Here is an 18,764-nt window from a genome sequence, read left to right as displayed (position 1 = left end):
ACACTTAGTTCAATTTCATTAGACAGATCCGGAGTGAGAACCATCAAACCTGTAGAATCAACAAATCACTTAAACAAAATCTGTCAGATAAACTAAAGTTGGCTAAAAGATCTAAACAAGCATCATATTAAAGCCACTGACATCTATCAGTGTGGAAAAGCTAAATCTAAGGCTTTGTGACTCCATCAAACCACAGGGAGAGTCATTATCCACAAATAGAGAAACTTGGAACAGTGGTGAACCATCCCAGGAGAGGCCAGCTCTAAGAGCACACCAATGACTCATCCAGGAGGTCACAAAAGAACATCGCTGAAAGAACTGAAGGCCTCACTTGCCTTTGTTAAGAACAGAGTTCATAATTCAACAATCAGAAAAAGTCCAGGCAAAAATGGCACCCATGGGAGATTTCCAAGGTGAAAACCACCACCGGCCAAAAAGAACAAAGGCTCGTTTCACATTTGAGCCTTTGTGTATGCGGTTTGAATCCTGCTACATCTGGCGTAAAACTAAAACTGCATTGTCTGATGTGTGCAGAATTATATAATGCTTTTTGCAGCTACCGTGTGCCACTGCATACGATTTAATCAATGTAAGCACGGTGGATTGCTGTGCAAAATAGCACTACCCTCTGGCGTGGCAATGCTGCAGATTTATGGACGTGAGTCACGCTGCCTTCAAAATGCTGCGGGGACCAAGTAAGAGAAACTTTTTATGCAGTATAAAGCTGCTGTGGACAACAGTAACAATCACTCAAATTAATATATGGATCAATATACTGGCATTCCTGATTTAACCACATTAAACATTAATATTTGATCCCTTTAAAGAAATCTACTGGTTCAGTAATGCTTAATTAAAATAGTTTATATCGGAGTCTCTACATAAAAATGGATTTCACATCACCAGCTTCTCTCAGTGCACAGAAATAAAGCTATAATATCTGCAGAAATGGGGACTGTCATCATGTGCTGGGGACTGCGTGTCGCTTAAAAAAATCCAAGATCAATTGTGTGACCCAAGATGAGCTAGTTACGCTAATCTGCACGGTTCAGTTCTTCGAAGCCACAAGAGAATTAGATTAGCCAAGCTGGATTCAATCATCCAAGATGACTCAGCACTCTTGTGGTCACTGCCTGAGGGAAATATATCAATACTGGAAACCATCATCAGCATCACTGTGATTGGAGGAAGAATGAACGGTAAGGTTAAAAGTTAGAAGAGCTTCTAGGGGGATTAAAGAGAGATAACAGATGTTTTACACACGAGTAGAAATCAAAAAAAAAGCAACAAAAATAAAAACATGTATGAGAAGCAAAAAGGCATCAAGTTTAATGCATTAGTAATCAATACTCCTGAAATTTTCAATGTACTTTTCTACTGCAGCAGAGGAGTCATCAGAAAAGAAAACTACATTACACTTCTCAGCTTCCATGCTCTAAAAGGGCATTAAAGTCATTCGTAAAAATCAACCTTAAGAGAATAAGACTCAGAGAGAAACTGAATAGCATGAAATTCCAAAAGCACACAGCAATGAGACGTATTTGTGTGCAATAAAGATCTTATTTCTTAATATTCAGAACAAGTAATGGCACACTGAGGAGCTGGGAATTCACAAAATATTTAAACAGGTGTGTTGGATTTTTCAGCAGAACTTAATGGGCCGCAGAGCGATTAATGTTCTCTGTCCTTTTAAAGCAAAAGTGAAGAGGGAAAACGAGCTTAGTGTACACACTGATAATATTAATCTCTTCCTCTGAGGACTCCAAGGATAGAGCAGAGTCAACTTCTGAGGTAAAATAAGCTCACTGGACGCTTCTGCTGTTTGTGTATCACTGATCTCATAGCGTTCCGTTATTTTGTGGGTAATTGGCAGAAAATACCACACTTTCCTCCTAATATGAAAGGTAATACATTACATGTGAATGTAGTCCCTTTCAGCTGAAGCAGGACTTCTCTAAAGGACAAGGTGGAGGATCACGATGCACACTGTTTGTCCCCTTGAAATATTCCTTCCGATGCACCAGTCGCAGCTCGGTGATGCCTGTGAAGTCCTTCGCTTAATCTTGCTCTCAGGAAATTCTGACCTGATGCTGGTGTGACAACCAATCATCAAATGATTCAAAGAGCCTCTGACATAATTTGCAAACAAATTTTGCGCAGTAGTGACAGGAGAAGGGAGATGAGATAATGCGATCCTGTTGTCGGCCAAAAATGCAAAAATGTAAGCACATTAAATTTCATTACATCAAACCAACAATGCAAAACTGTATGTCTGGGTTTTTTTTTTTTTTAGATTTATCATGAATTATATATAGTAAGCGCTATTTCATCACGGCTATACATATTCTCAACGTATTTGATTATCCTTGTTGACAAAAATCTGAATTTTAAACCAAGTTACCAACAGTTGTTTTTGCACAGGAAGAAAAATGTAAACATGAGGATTCTATTGCAATTCATCAAATCACCTTTTAAACTTTTACAATTAAATGCACACAGCATTTCCCTTTGTTCTAATTAGGATATGTGATTTTACAGGAACTAAATAGAATTGCCTACATAAATTATTATTTCATTTGAATTATCAAATATATGATTGCTGTACCAACCTTTTGAATCTGTCAAGTTTGCAAATTACATGCTGCAAATTAGGGTGTAAGATGTTACATCTGTGCTAACAAGTCACTGTGTGACTGTGCCACACATGACAACGTTTATACTGTCATGTTACTCTAATTTCAACCACAGCCCAAGGCAACCGTCTCAGCTAGGAACCTTTTAATGAGCTGTCAGTCTGAAAATGCAGCTGTTTCACAAAGAATGAGTCGATCCAAAAGCTTTGTGAATAAAAGGGACCACAAGTTATTTGCTCATTTATAGCTCCATATTTTTGTTAATCTTTGTCTACTAGAGTAGCTTAATATGATTTACAGTTCAAAGTAATCTTTATAAAAAAAAATAAAATCTCATACAAGGCAACCCCTCAGTCTATCCGCTGTTTGAAACAAGCTGTTCTAGCATCTCTGCTTTTAAACCTGGAACTGAGTGCATGAAAACCTGATCCATAAAACACCATACAGTTCTGAGAGTATTAATCTGTGTCCACACTGGAAGCAATCTATGGCAGCACATAGAAAGTCATTCAGAGTCACGTGGGTCCAAGAAGTGACCCTAAGGTGAGCGATTGATAAGACTAGCATTCAAAGGGCAGTATATCAGTGATTGGCATATGATGGACCCCCAGTAAATACATTAGATGGTTACCCTGGCAACCAGAGCCTGGTAGCTAGCAACCAAACATCAGCTACAAAGTGATATCTGGTGGGGACAGCTGCAGTATGATCGAGTAACAGTTGAATTTTGGGTTTCCCATTGTCAGCACATGCGCCACAAGTCTGAAAAATATTATCCGACTCTGCACTGACCCACTGCAAAGATTTGTGCATCAGCTCTAGACATAAATCACAAGATCTAATAAGGAAGAATTGTTAATATTATAATATGTCAATATGCTATAGCACTGGTTATTAAACTTTGGTGCCCAAGTCCTATTTGTATTCATTATAGCCAAAAATAGCCTCTATGCCATCTGGCATGCTATCATTCTTTGGATTTAATTGTTAGATGACGGCACATTTAAAAGCCCATTTGCAACATCTGGACCTAGCATGACACTTTTTGCACGAGTGACATCATGGGATGAGGCTCTAGATGACCTCCATCAGCTGGTCAGGTATTTTCATACTGCCTAAACAGAAATACTGTCTGTCTGTTCAGATGCAGCACTCTTCTGAAGTAGTTTGTCTCAGAGGGAATATTCGATTACCAAGAATCTCTTTAACTCTCTTGGTATAATGTTAGCATTAGCCAAGGACTCTCCAAAGATGACATACTCAGGTTAAGAGAACTGATGCAGTTAGTAAATAAATGAGTTTTTGTGCAGTCATGTATTGTGATAATAACATATGGTTGTCAGAAAATGTCACAGCACACCTGAAAATGCCTCAGTGCACCTTAGTCATGACTCAGCATATTATTTGGAACCATCTGTTCTTTAACATATATTTGAGAACTGGTGAAATTTCTCTGAAATAATCATTATATTTCTGCAACAATTCAAACTACACTAATATCTCAATTATGATATAAACAAACTGATACACTTCATTAATCTTGGTATCATGCTGAATAAAATAAAGCTATTTCCAGTCATAAAAACTACACAAATGGTGATGCCAGACACATTAAGACTCTTAATCTCACAAGGCATTGTTGTGCCCACTAAGTGTGCTATTATTAGTGATAAACATGGCCGGCCAAAAGGCCGAATCAAGCCTCTGATGTGGATTTCCACTTGGATTGTCAAGGTTTTTAAAGTTTGGTGGAAATGAGCCTGATAATCCTTCAGGACATGAGTGGTCTTTGAAGATTTTTTAAAACCAAAAACGGCAGACTGTGAAACAGAAGACAATCACAAGTTCTTTGTTTGAAACCAAAGGCCGTAAAGTTCAGCTGCAGAGAGAGAGAGAAAGCCAGTCACGAACAAGCAAGTTTTCTCCTCTCTCTGCGGCACTGACTGTTGGTCTCTTTGAATCGGCAGTGCCGAGTGCAGCTCTGAGAGATTTATCCATTCATTTGTTGTGGCTACGCTCGAATGCACCCAACAACACACCATTTCTATTTTATTCTACTAGTCTTTCACTCTGCAGGGTGGCTCAACAGAATTATGTCCCCAACGATAATTATCAATCAAAATTATGGTCTGAAAAATGGAGGCAGAGGAAATTGCTTACCAGGACGTCAAGCAGGAACAGGACCCCCAAAAGAAGTAGTGTGATAAGTGAGAGTGGTGAAAGAGAGCAAAGGGGAGAGAGCAGATTTGCATTCGTGCAGTAAAAGAGCGTTTTACCACCACACAACTTATAGTAACCAAGAGAAGTAGACTTTAAGCTTTTAAGAAACAAATAAGGTCAATTCATGGGCATTACATTAACTTTTGAGTTCAGCTCCAGCTGAGCTTTCAAATACTGGGAAATGTTTAAACCTTCAGCAGCATAGTGACATATGGGATTTAAAGAAAGCAATAACTCTTTTTAAAGGACGCGTTCAGTTAATTTGTTTTTCTAAGTCCCACATCAGTTTGAGGCAATGATTTATCCAGATCTCATTTCAATGTGAGAGAAACTGCAAAAAAGAGTTAGCTACACACCTGAAAGGAGACAAATCATTTAAACTGAAAACTTTGTTTTGCAAAACGCTATCTTTGTGGTAGCATTTCATCTGTTTCAAAGTAAAATGACTGCAGAGTTTGTTCCATTGTCTCTAAATGGAAACTGTTAATTCGTCCAATACGTTTTTCTTAAAACTAAAGGGCAAATGGACTGATTCTTATATAGTGGTTTTTTTACTCCCCTGGAGCATTCAAAGCAGTTTGTATGGCTTGTTCATACATATTTTTGTGCTTAACATTCACACTTTCATGGATGCATCCGGAGAGCAAGTTGGGTTTAGTATCTTATCCATGGACATTTAGTATGCAGATTGGAGCATCCAGGGACTGAACCACCAACGTTACGATTAGCAGATGACCTGCCCTACCTCCTGACTACAGCCACCCCGTGGCACCATAAGCAAGGACACAAATTACTGCATTCACTTAATTGAGAATTCTCTCCAAGTTCCAGTCATCCTGGAACCTCGAGAGCTTTTGCATCTTTTTACCTTCCTCTTAACTTTCCATTAATGCACCTCGACGCAGCGCTTTGCAAACAGTCAGGCTTTTCAGCAATGACCCTCCGCTGCTTACCCTTCTCACGGAGGGTGTCGATGCTCATTATCTGAATAACTATGCCTGCAGTCTTTCCCATGAGTGTAGTTGCATGTACAAAACTAGACAGATACATAGTACTTATACTGTTTAAATAGCAACCTAACTTAACTGATTGGGACCTGATGAATGTAAAAACAAAGACTTACCAGATTTTCATTTTTTACCTGATTTTTGTTTTTGACAAAAATGACATATGAGGACATTTCTTTTAATTTCATTAGAACAGTGGCAGTATAACGCCCTCGTAAGTGAATATCAGGCCCTTGTAGAGCTAAATTTAGTATTTTGGTCTAGACCAGCGGTCCCCAACCCCCGGGCCTCGGACCGGTACCGGTCCGTGAGTTGTTTGGTACCGGGCCGCGAGAGTTGAGGCTCAGGTGTGAAATGTATGGTTTTCAGGGTTTTTATCGGTTTTCAGCGTTATTTTGTTATCGTTTTTATCGTTAACTCTGTTTTCCTGGGTCTTTTCACGTGTGTTATGAATAAATCTTATTTTTTTCGGTACCGGTACTAGTTTTATTTTGTTGTATTTATCCGCGACACATTAAAGGCCGGTCCGTGAAAAATATTGTCGGGCATAAACCGGTCCGTGGCGCAAAACAGGTTGGAGACCGCTGGTCTAGACAACCCAAAATGTGATATCAGGTCCTAGGAAGTTAAAACTAAAATGGCTCGTATGTGTTAGTTTTTGTGTAAAAAAATATATTAAATAAAATGCAAAAAAAACCTCCTTTCACAATATTCCTAATGTTTGAGATGCAATATATATATGTGTGTGTTGATTAATGTCACTGATACAGTAAGATACCAAGTGTCATCCCTCGGCAAAGGCACAGTCGGACTGCAGTGGCATCTTTTGGCAGGACAACGCACCCAGTTACACTACAAAAATGTCTCAGGATTACAGCTCGATCAGACCGAGCCCCAAATTTGGCCTCGCCTCCGCATTGCCCGGATCTGATTGAGCATACGTGGGCTGACCAGAGCAATCCTGATACCACAGCCTGATGGACACACTGCAAACGTCCCCATGCCTGATAACACCGTGCACTGTATCGCTGTGTCGATGCCCTGATGTGTCAGAGCTGTTTTATAGTACTGCTCGAGAACACAATTTTCCATGACAAACTGAAGCTGAACTCTCGCAAAAGGACCAAATAAATTTACTTTACCTCTGTGAGAAAGGCCCTCAGACTGCATAAAGTAATCTCAGTGTGACTTATTTCCCATCAGTAAGAGGACTGTAGGCAAAAGAAACATTGTTGGGTGGTGACCTCCAGTAATGGCTGCACTAAACTGGGATCACACGCTTAAAACATAGCCTCTTGGCATGAAGATTTGCAGTGCTGCAAACAATCAGCATTAGCAAACTCTCTTACCGTGCATTTCCTCTCATTTGGGTCTACTGCGAGTCATACTAAGTCAACATGGTGGAGGAAATAACCTCAGTGCTGCATGAAAACGCTTGTTTGTCTGTTCAACAATGCGTTCTGTAACCTGCAGCGACCGGAAAATAATGTAAAGGCCTGTTGTACCCATGTGAAGTATAACACTTAGCTGAGGTGCTATAGGTCTCTAAAAGTGCATTTATAAAACTAAAGGTATAAGCTGAGTTTAGGTTTTTTGCAGCGCACGTGTGTTGACCAAAGGGATCTATATATGTGGAAGGAAAAGCAAACCTGTTTGAAATAACTCTGAAATGTTATCATGATTCAATAAATGGAGCCCCTCTGTGAAAAACCTGTTATTATAGAGCATTATTTTGCCACGCAACACTGCTTTCAGATTCTGGTGTATAGCTTGAACACAAAACAACAAGAATAAAAAAAAAAAAAAAGAAAAGAAAAAAAAATGCTGCCTGAAGCTCATAAATCTTAGAGAAGCATCCCAGAGGAGAGAGACTTATTGTGTGGAGCTGCTGCAAGTTGTTTTGCCAGAAGCCGATCAGTAAAGTACACCAAAGGTCAGATACAACCAATTGTGGGTTGTAGCTCAGTGAAATTTGTCATGGGTGTGCAGAGAGCATCTCAAGCAGCAGTGACACATTGTATTTGCTTAAGTTTCACATGTGTTCGCCTTGCCAAACCCAATTATTTCCAGATCGGAATTTCCAGATTTGATTGATTTTGCGCCGTGCATACCCGCCTCACTTTGTTTTAAGCTGTAGTGCCAGCACACATGAAAATGTGCCGTTACAGGAGATACGATCAAGCACTGAAACATAGAAGAAAAGAGGACAGAAATGAGCCTGAGAGGCAGATTTAAAAAAAACAATAGGGAGAGACGGAGTATCCTGACCTTTACAGCAGTGCTTAGTTATATCCTAGACTGCCCATAAGGCAAGCAGATAAAATGAAATTGGCAGAGTGCTCCTTTAAATCTCTCCATTTTTTCACAAATGGACGGGATGACACACACTGTGAGATACGACCAGATTTCCTCAGGTAATACTCTGGGAGAATATATTTCTGTTGTGCTGGGTGAAGAACAAAATTAACCACGCAGTGGCTGCCTACATTACTCACTATGTTTACAGACTTATTTACTGAGTAGAGGGAAGTTAAATACCAGTTTAAATATACACCAGGTGCAGTGTGACTCCAAACTCCATCCTGTTGAGGCTTGTTTCTCTGTCGCGAGAAGGAACGGGCAGACTAAACATTCTTCCTAAATGCACCTGACTCTTCAGCTGCAAAGTGGGGGTTCAATAGACAGTGAAGGGTCTGTGCTCTCTGGTGCATTTCGAGTCCTTTGTGGATGGTTATTTTGCCAGATGGCCTTCTTAAACTCTGGGCCACCGTCCTTGCTGCTGCTGCTTTTACTCTTTGCTCTCTTCAAACGTCTGCTGAAGGTCTCAGGATCCTACCTTCAGAGCCAGCGTATGTGACCCTGAAGTGGTCATATGTGACCATCTGGCCATAATGCCCTATGTCAATCATACTGGATCGTATACAGCTTTAACAGTTGACATTTGGCATATGGCTTAAATCATTCTTTCTGAACTATTTCATTCTTTCTTAGGAAGACAGCCTTGCAGCCACTTATTCCTTACCTATGCAGAATTACCCAGTAAAAGCTTATTTGCTATAACTACTAGCAAAATTATAATAAACGACAAAGACTTTAAGCTTAATGATGATTGTGCCTAAAAGATCCTGCACAGTTTCCTTCCTCAATAGTACCTGACCCTCAACCAGGTTGAGAGTAGGTTGTGGGCAGGTTGTGGTCAATGTTCACAGAAATAGTCCAGCACCCTGTTGTGCTCTCTGGGTGATAATACACCAGATGGTCTTCTGGGGGAAGAGAATTTCTATAGTTAATGGTTAAGAAGCAGCAAAAGTGCCAATTGCTTGCCTTACATTTTAGTAAGTACTGAAAAAGCAATTTATTTCCACATAGACTGCAAAAGAAAGGGAAAGAGCTAAAGGATAATTAAATATAAATAGAGCTATAGCTTATAACTCTTAACTCACTGGAAAGTCTATCCATGCTTCTTTGTTAATCTCTTATTCTTCCAAGGTTGCAGTATGGCTGGACCATATCCCAACTGACATTGTGCTCAAGTCAAGGAACCCTGGAGCCTGGACTGGATGCCAGTCCATCACAGAGCTAAGAGAGAGGCCTACATACAGTCAACTTAGAATCCTCAATTAACCTGGCATAATTGTCAGAATGGAAACCACAGCACCTGAAAAACTTCCTTTTTCAGACCACAGTTCTAACCATGATATGACTGTGCCAACCAATATCTGGAAAGGAATAAAGAATCAAAGATCAAATAACAAGTAAAGTGCTCACCAGAGGATGTTGAGCACAGTGCAGGTTGTCAGACCTCCAATCACTGCTCTCCGAAACCACAGGATCTAAAGATGAAGACAAGAGAACACGATAACCAACATCCGGCTCAAGCAGCGTAACAGGAGAACATTGTGGAACAATTGCACTACGTAATCACTAGGGGTGCAACGATATTCGTATCGATATTGAACCGTTCGATACAGTGCTTTCGGTTCGGTACGCATATGTATCGAACAATACAACATTTGTAATTTATTTTATCAATTTTCCTTCTGACGATGCTGTCTGTGTTGAGCGCTCAGTGAATCTGTGTTCGACTACTCCGCCTAGGCTGCACTGTCGAGCGCAGATCCACTGAGCGCTCAACACAGACAGCATAGTCAGAAGGAAGAGCGCAGGGCAAGCTAGCGAGACAGAAGTTAAGCTCTACTTGCAACATTCAGATCTGGCGTTTGGAATTATTTTGGTTTTCATGTGACGTATGACCGTGAAGGTAAGCGAGTCATGGACTAAAGTAAAACAGTATGTTGGATGTGCCATGCAATGCTCAATTACATTGGTGTGAACTAGTGTGTTAGCGCAGTTAGCTCGTTAACGTGTTTGCCGTGTAGCCCCATGCACGGAGCGATCGGCGGTAGCTCGTTAACGGAGATTTGCCGTGTTGTGGCGTTAAGGTCATTTCAACGAGATTAACCTGAAAGCACTAGTGGGAACACAACGAATATGACTGCACATTTACGCCGACATCATCCTAGTGCAAAGACAAAAACAACAAGCATGCTACTAACTTTAGCCGAGTCATTTAGACAGCTGTTAGCACATGATTCTCCTTATGCTGCTGAGAATATAGCCCAGAAGAAGCGGATAGTATAGCTTTTATTTTGGAAAGAGCCATTTCTCTGTAATAAACTCTCTTTTCCAAAGATGAGTGATTCCTCAATCAGATACAGGGCTTGCAATATCGCTAGCCCGACGTCCCGGAGCTAGCGATTTTTTCAGTCGGGCTACCAAAATCTATCTCTTCCCTGCCCGTCGGGCTATTGTAGGAAAAATATATGTCAATGCTTTTGCATTCTTTCAGAAATGTAGCTGGGTAATTATGTCATTGGCATCGGTGAGCCACTGTCAATATGTGACATATTGAAGTCGCGTTTGAATTTGCGCTTGTTTTTTTGCTTTCACTTTGCAATCGTGCGAACTGTGTATAGAGAGCGACAGCACTGATCTGTGAGTGATGATAATTTGTGCACCAATTCCTCTGACATCGTCTTATTAATCGTTAGCTTACTATGCAAACATGACAAGTGAAATCTCCCGCAGCAAGCTTAAACATGTGAGAGGTTGATCGCGCAGAGAATCGCTGAGCTTATGTGAGTGAGCGTGTAAAAGCATTTCAGTTCTGCTGAGCCAAATAAGACAGGTCAGGGTGAAGAAGTGACAGCCAAAGAAAAGCTTACCACAAAACGGAGAAGTTATGACAAATCAGACTATAAGGCAAAAAGAAAGTGCAGCTTTATGGTTTCATGGACAAAAGAATTTCTGTGGCTGCAATATGATGAGCTAAATAACCAGGGCTGCACATAAGTGGTCCACAGGTGCGCATTCGCTGTCAAAATAAAAAACATGCACAAGGGTTAGGGTTAAATTTAAAAACTGTACTTTTGAGTTAAAATATATATTTATAATTTTAATAAATGACATAAAAAGCATGAACACTTTTTTGTACGAAATAGGTGACACCAAGTATGAACCGCAACCGAACAAGGTGTTCGTTGCACCCTCCATAACTGCACAGGTGATCCTCAAAGTTCCTCAGAGTTCCTCAGAGTTCCTCAAAAGCAAAACTTAGTTGCTACTATTCCAGTCGTGCACTTCATCTAAATGATGCTTAGGCAAACTGATCAGTGGCAGAGAGAGAGCATCTTTGTGGGTCTGACTCTTTGTATATGGGCCGTGGATGTGACATGGCAGTTTTACTGTATCACAAGAAATAAAAATTAAATTACCTAGTGCTGTCCTCATGGTTAAGAACTTCTCGTTTTGATTTAAATTGACCTATTGTTATAAAACCTCACGTCATTTTTCATTTTTAAAACCTTTTTTTGGCCTGATTTAAAATGTATTTAACTGTAACTGTAAATATCATGTAATAACTGCATGTAACCATGTAATTGCCACCCATGAATTAAGAAGGGGCAGCTTTTATAAATAACATGCTTAAAAAAGCTGATACACACCTCTGGCATAACTGTAACTATTTTAGTAAATGACATTTTTTTTCCATACATGCATTTCTAAAAATGTAGTTATTTTAGGTTGAAACACAGTATAAATGCTTCAAAAATGTATATACCTTTATATTTTTTAATTTTCTCTTTCAATATGATCTTTTATAAAACAAAAATATTGTTAGTTATATATTTTTATATATATTTTTTATATGACTCCAACATAGATGCTAGCCTCTGTAGTCATGCAGGTGCTTGTTTATATGAAAGATTCCATGTTATTCTGACAATGGCTTTGAAACATTACGGCAGCAAAATGCAGGCCTGTAGTCAGGAACCCTGTGATATGAAGATATTTACATCAGGATACTTTTTCATTTCAGAGTAGTAAGTGTGTTTCTATTTTCTATGTATATTTTCAATTGGAGGATTTTGGAATGGCAACAAAGTTATATGGCATATCTCCACTTATGAAGAATGGAAAAAGCAATCAATCTGCATCTTCTTTACCTGGTTTTCTAGACGTGTAGTAAATGAATAGAATTTCTCATGTTATTTTTTGTTAATCACTAAGCCCTTTTACTCTTATTTATTTATATTAATAAATGCTTTTGCATGTGTCCAGATGATAGTCTGAGACAGGAGCTTGGTCAATAAAAGACTAGACTGTGTGGCTGGGAAAGAGCCGTGACCTAACAGCATTACTTCTGACCTGACCAATAAAGACTGACCCATCCTGCAGGTAGGGTTAGTGGCCTATCAGAAATGGTGAGATACAGAAAAAGAAACCTGAATTTTTCCTTCCACAAACAATACCTATCAAGAATTCTTTATTTTGAGACCTGGGGTCTAGTTTCCCGTCATTCTGTATGGAAGTGGGCAAAACTCTCAGCAGACTGTTATTCTGCATCCACCACAATCTGCAGTGCATGCCTTTTAAACAGCAGAGAGACCGGCTGGAGGCAGTTTGCCTTCCTCTCGTAACACTCAATAGGAGATACTGGAAATACAACATTTGATTTAAGCGAATGAGTTTAACTGTTTTTTTCTTATATGCCATTTGGCACATGACCCTTGTAGAAGGAAGCCCAGCAAAGCTGTTTAATGTCCAACCTGAGCGTGCCAGACACCTGCATTTCACCATCATGAAGGTAACATCTCAAAATTTCAGGGCTGCAAAGCATATGTCTGGACCGTACTGGGGCCACCTTACTGTGCATCCAATATCTAGATGCATGCAAAGTCATATATTAACATAAAATCAGAGTAAAACAGCTTAGTGTTGTGAAATAATTTTAAAAGGAATAAAATAATGGAGCAATTTTTGTCCCGATTATGACAATGGGTCGACTCCAAACACTTCTATCTGATGCAAAATAGGCTTGATGAGTAAGGTCACACAATAACTTAATATTTCTTTATTATTTCTACATAAACTGTTTGCATCAGCGTTAATTAAGGAGTTGAAATGTTCCAATTATCTAGTTAATCTAAGGAACACTTTGTTGTCAAACCTTTCTGCTTCAGTGCTGGAGCTTAATACCAGGAGCCATCAGTAGAATAATAATATGGTCGACCACCTGTGTAAGAGCCTTTCAGTCCTAATTCTTCTCCGAAATTCTAGTTTATTTCTCACAGTGATGCCCGTCTCTCGCTCTCTCTTTCTACTACTAACTCATGTTGAAGAATACGAACACAGTGCTTCCTAAGCCATTTCTGAATTCAGTACACTGAGTCCACAGATCAGCGGGTAGTGCCAGGTGCAGTCCTAAGATTAGATTTACCTGTGTTCTGTTGTGTGAGATCTGTGAGAAAAGCAGAGGCATCACGTTTACAATCCCACCTGTCAAGACCAAAAACAGAGCAGCGCGTCATTCATATGATACCTCCGTCTGTAATCTGTGGGCTTTTTTACTGTTCCACAGCACAAAAATGTTGATATTCAACATGAGAAGGGAGACACAGAAAATACCCAAATAGGTTTCCAGATATCACTGCTTGAAATAAAAACATCCCAACAGTATTAGCTCAGTAAGGAAGCAAAACTAAATTATGGAAATACTGGTATCATGAATCCCACCTTCTTTTATTAGCATTTTAAACATTTTTTTGTCAGAAACTTTAGTTTAAATTCAAGCAACTCAAAGATTAAGCAGAAAATATAAAGCTGGAAGTGTCAAAAGCTGTAGTTCATTGAGAAGCCTCTGGTTCCAAAAGTGAGTCCGGTCCTCTAGATTCCCATTTTAAAATGCACTTTTTACAGTAAAAGAAACTATGTTCTATATTTGGTTCAACTTCACATTTAACGACAGCTGTACAGCATTTATTAAGGCTTAGTTTGCATTATAAGGGGCGTGGCCATGTCAGACAGCTAGAGCAGCTCCCAAAGCTACCATGTGATTGGCTTATGCTCACTAAATATTTCATCATGAGAAGCAGCAGATATGTTGGATCCATTTTTTGCAAAACTTAATTTCTGAAGATCTGAAGATTTGTCTTTGCAATTATGGTATTTTGTTTCTATATTAGCCAAATCAATCGCTGTCACCAAGCTGCAAAATTACAGTTTCCTTGCTTGTTTGCAGTTCAGTTCCTCAATATCATGGCACTTTCTCCCTTTAAAATTCCATTTAGAGAAATCAGTCTCCAAAGGTAGCAGAGAAATAGGTCCCACCCTGCTGAGCTGCACCGCATTAGTCTTGGTTTTGGGGGAGTAGTTTTAGAGTTTCAGCATAGTCTGAATGTTGTTTGAGAAGCTTTTAAAATCCTGACCAGATTTCAGAAGAAAAAGTAATCCATTTTTAATCTTGGGAAAATGATTTAAAGTTGTTCTGTATACTGTTCCACACAACTAGCAGTGACAAACTGCAAAGCAGCTGTCATAGCTGGCAGTTTGCATGTTCAAATGGCTCTCTGAAGTAATGGAAGCGGGTAGGAAGTACAGTCAGAGCTGTCACAGAGATGCTAATGAAACAGAGCAATCACCCCTTAGCCTGCCACAGCTGATGTGTTGCAGTTACTTCAGGAAGTCAGAGTACTCGCTGGTACCCAAACACACACACTCACTGACACACACACACACACACACACACACACACACACACACACACACACACACACACACACACACACGACTCTCCATCCAGCTACCTCCATCTGTTAAGTGAGTCTTAACAGTTGTTTTGACTGAGCTTGCTCTAACTTTTGTTAGAATGCATTTTGGGATATTCCACCTTCTGTTTACTTTAGTCTGATATTTAAGGCTGTGCAGCAAAACCGAAGACACTGACTCATCCACTGAAAATGTGTTTTTGTGAAAGGAGAAGCTTAACATAAAATGTAGTGATTAGTTTCAATGTAAATTGCTGAAGTACTTCAAAGTTTGTCATTGCTTTGTGAATATTTAACACTGTATATAAAGATGGATGAAATTACGCCTTCCCAGAAGTGTTGCCAATATGCGTCCTAAATGGGCACAGGCTTCCTCTTCTAACAACAAGCTGGGATGTGGAGAAGTGGCAAAAATCTGTCTATGCAGACATATCGTTGGGTGGCTGGACAACTAGTAGGTAGTAGTAGTCCAGAATTTGATGGATGCACTACACAAAGTTCAACACACATCTGTGCCGGGCAGCAGGCAGGACTTTGATGTCTGGGCTCCATCTCCCAGTAATTCCTTAACAGACTTTGGTTTCAAATGACAGCCAATATTGCAGTGCTCATTTCTATTTCTTCCTCACTTCGAACAGTAGGAGAAGATGGCGATGGATCATCCATCTGTACAGTCTGTGGTTTAATGTTACAAAGTGAAGACAGACGGATGAAAAGAAAAAGTTGAAAAGAGTGAAAAAGAGCAGACTGGACATATGGAGGTCACAAAGAGCAAAAATCAGCACAGACTACCATGACGTCACAGATCCATTACTAGCTGGTGCACTAGATTTTTAAAGAAGGTTTATAAACAGTTTAATAGATTCGTATTCTAAAGGGAATTAAAGATATTCTCTGTCGACGCTAGATGTTTGTTCCCAAGTTTAAACAACGAACAATCATGTATAGGACCTCTGCAACAAGAAAACTGCATTTAGACGAGGGCTGGACTTCAGAAGCAGTGCTTCTTATGCTCTTAATTCGCCTGTTTAAAAAGAAATTCTTTGATGTAAAGATGAAAGTTTGACTTTTCCAGCACTTCTATTGTTTGTATCATTTGACTGTAGAAAAGAGAGATTACAAAAAATGAAAAAAACAAAAAAACAAAAACAAGAACAAGTGATAGAGGGTGAAAACCGTTTTTGTTTTGGTTGTGTCTATTCTGAATATTTCCCTTCTGTTCGGATGTGCAGGATATGTGAGTATGCCTGCGTGCGTCTCCTCCAGCGTGTTAAATTGGCGATCCTCCAGCTAAATTTTCACTTGGGACAAAGTCACAGCGAGGCAAATCTGGTGAATACGGCAGCTGACGAGCAGACTGTGTTGGTGTGGGTTAAAAAAAACAAACCTAAAAGCACTCTAAGTCAGCACATGATGGCACTCTGCACACACCACAGTTCCCGTTGATTCTTCTGAATGTTCTGCAAATCACTCAAGACGCTACAGTAAATGCCCACCAGTCCGACTCCGGGGAACAAAGATCAGGGTGAACAACTCGAAAAATGTTCCTGGTTTTGTCCCTTATTTGATGAGCTGCTTTCGTGCTTTAAAACTGGACTTTTCCACTGAAACTATTGAAAACTGCTCATCCTGGCCCACCTCATAGTTTTCTAGTATTATAACCATCCTGGTTTGTAAGATGACCTTGAACAATAAATTGACCAAATTTAAATTAGATAAGGTTCGTGATTTTTATGGTTTATGTTCCCAAATTCTGGGAATAACATTGAGCTGACAAGATCTACTTGGTGCAACTGTAGATTTGGCGTCCCTGCCAACTGTTATATCTGAAAAGACCAGAGGCTTTTCTTTTGTATTTCCTCTATTGAAAGAGATATTTGCGCTTTCACAATTTTCTGGAAAACTGAATCAAGTAAGGTCTTCCCAGCTATACTGAAATGAGCAATTCCCTGTTGCACATATGACTTGGCTCACTATTATTTACGTTGCTATGTCTGTAAAGTCTCATTCTTCAGTGTATCTTTGCAGTAAAGAGAGACAAGAGTAAGTGGTGAAACAGCAGTGAAGTCAAATGATCAGTCAGAATTCAAATAGTCAGCCTGTGCAAACAGTAGCTTTGCACACATCAGGTGCAGTACTGGGCAAAAGTTTCGAGCTGGCTCTGATTTCTTTATATTTTCCTTGGAAATGGCATTAGAGGAACAAGTCTTATAGATACATCTACTCCAAGTATTCATAATACAGTCTGAGGATCATGCAAACTGTGGGAGAAACCACAAGATGGGGTTCTGCCAGGAGTTCAAAGGTATGCTTTGGTTACACTTGAATTTAAGCCCATTTAAATAACTTGTTTTCTCATTTCTTAGGAGATCTGTTCATGTAATGAAATTCCAATTTTGGTAGCAGCTGGAATGGAAAGTCAGACCATCATTAGCTTCAACATCCTTTGCAGTACAACAGACTGGAAAAGGGCCACAATAAGACAATGATAAAAAGAAGACGACAAAAAAAAGGAAGAATGTGAGCTTGCACAAAGCTGAAGCTTACCCAGAGCCACTGTGCCCATTAGGAAAGGTTTTCCCATCTGACTGAAGTCACTGCTGCTCTGAAGGCCGACCTCTGACCCCACTGCAAATGTCACAGCCACCTGAGAGACACACAGACGAGTTCACACACACAGGCCTTCTGTTACATCTCAGGCAGTATATTTTTCCCTAGTTCTAAATAAAAGAAGAGAAACATCAAGTTTTTTTTTTGTGCAGGAAGATAATTAATTCTTCCACCGTAACACAACCAAGACAGGACAGTTACATAAAAAAACATTTATTTCTTACTTCTAAAACAAGTTATGTATAAGCACTTTGGGTGACTTGTTATGGTGCACCTGCCCCGCTGTAGGTACCAAAGCACTTTTTAAATCTCTTAAACTTGCGAACCCTGGAGAGATAGCAGGTTGGAAGTTTATATTGACATCGAGTGAAACAACTCTGCTATCTAACAAACTTTCAGCATTGCTGTTAGTTTCTCATGCTGACACCACAACATGTGCAAAGGGAAAAAAAAAAACACTAAAACATATGAAGAGCACCAACATTTCATCAGCAATCAGACAAGCAAAACTGTGCAAATTATGACATTTTTTTGTGTGTGTGTTAGTCATACTTCCCATCTAATATTTCAGATGCTATCAACTGTTTCTAAATTGCAAAAATACTTTAGGGAAAATTTACCACACAGCCCAAATTAGTAGGTTGGAAACATCTGGGGTTGATCTACTAGTAATATGCCAAATTATGAACTGAGGTGTACCAGTAATGACCAAGGCACTTTAAGAAGACCACAAAAATTGCATGTAGCCACAAACAAGAAGGACTGTGTCAGGAACCGAGACTGTGCTGGCAACACATATTCAGCTTGTAACTCGTCATCCAACAAAATACTCCAAGCGTACGTTTCCTGAATGAGTTTTTCTTGGAAAACAGCACAGCAGCACAGACTGAGAGAGACAGGAAAAGAAAAAAAAAAATCTGCAGTACAATTGGAGGTCTTAGTGGACAAATTGAACAATTTTAGTAACATACTTCAAAATTGCAATGTCCAGCCTGGCCACAAAAGGGACACATGAAACACGACTGAGGGCAGTGTGAATGCAGCAGGAGGAAATTTCTAAAAGGATATCACAAAATTACAACAGCAATGGATGACTTGAAGTGACACAAGTAGTAAATAGTCATTTTTTTCTACTTTCACACAGCCCGTGTAGACTAATGTCTTTTTTCCAAACCAAGTTTAGCAAG

At 39.6% G+C, this 18,764-nt stretch overlaps 1 protein-coding gene across 2 annotated transcripts in view; it reads right to left on the bottom strand.

The window, feature by feature from the left end:
• The window catches only part of si:ch211-51h4.2, an 86,867-nt gene that overhangs the window by 25,698 nt on the left and 42,405 nt on the right, over positions 1–18,764 (bottom strand). For both annotated transcript variants that reach the window (XM_040039870.1, XM_040039871.1), the window contains 3 exons: positions 17,515–17,614; positions 13,641–13,699; positions 9,629–9,693 (listed from right to left, as the gene is read on the bottom strand). In XM_040039870.1, the coding sequence (XP_039895804.1) occupies positions 9,629–9,693; positions 13,641–13,699; positions 17,515–17,614 (224 nt within the window). The remainder of the gene's footprint in view (positions 1–9,628; positions 9,694–13,640; positions 13,700–17,514; positions 17,615–18,764) is intronic.

Source organism: Simochromis diagramma, unplaced genomic scaffold (genome assembly GCF_900408965.1).
Source record: "Simochromis diagramma unplaced genomic scaffold, fSimDia1.1 OVJJ01000026.1, whole genome shotgun sequence".
NCBI classification, from domain to species: domain Eukaryota; kingdom Metazoa; phylum Chordata; class Actinopteri; order Cichliformes; family Cichlidae; genus Simochromis; species Simochromis diagramma.
This window is presented reverse-complemented; position numbering and strand designations above follow the sequence as displayed.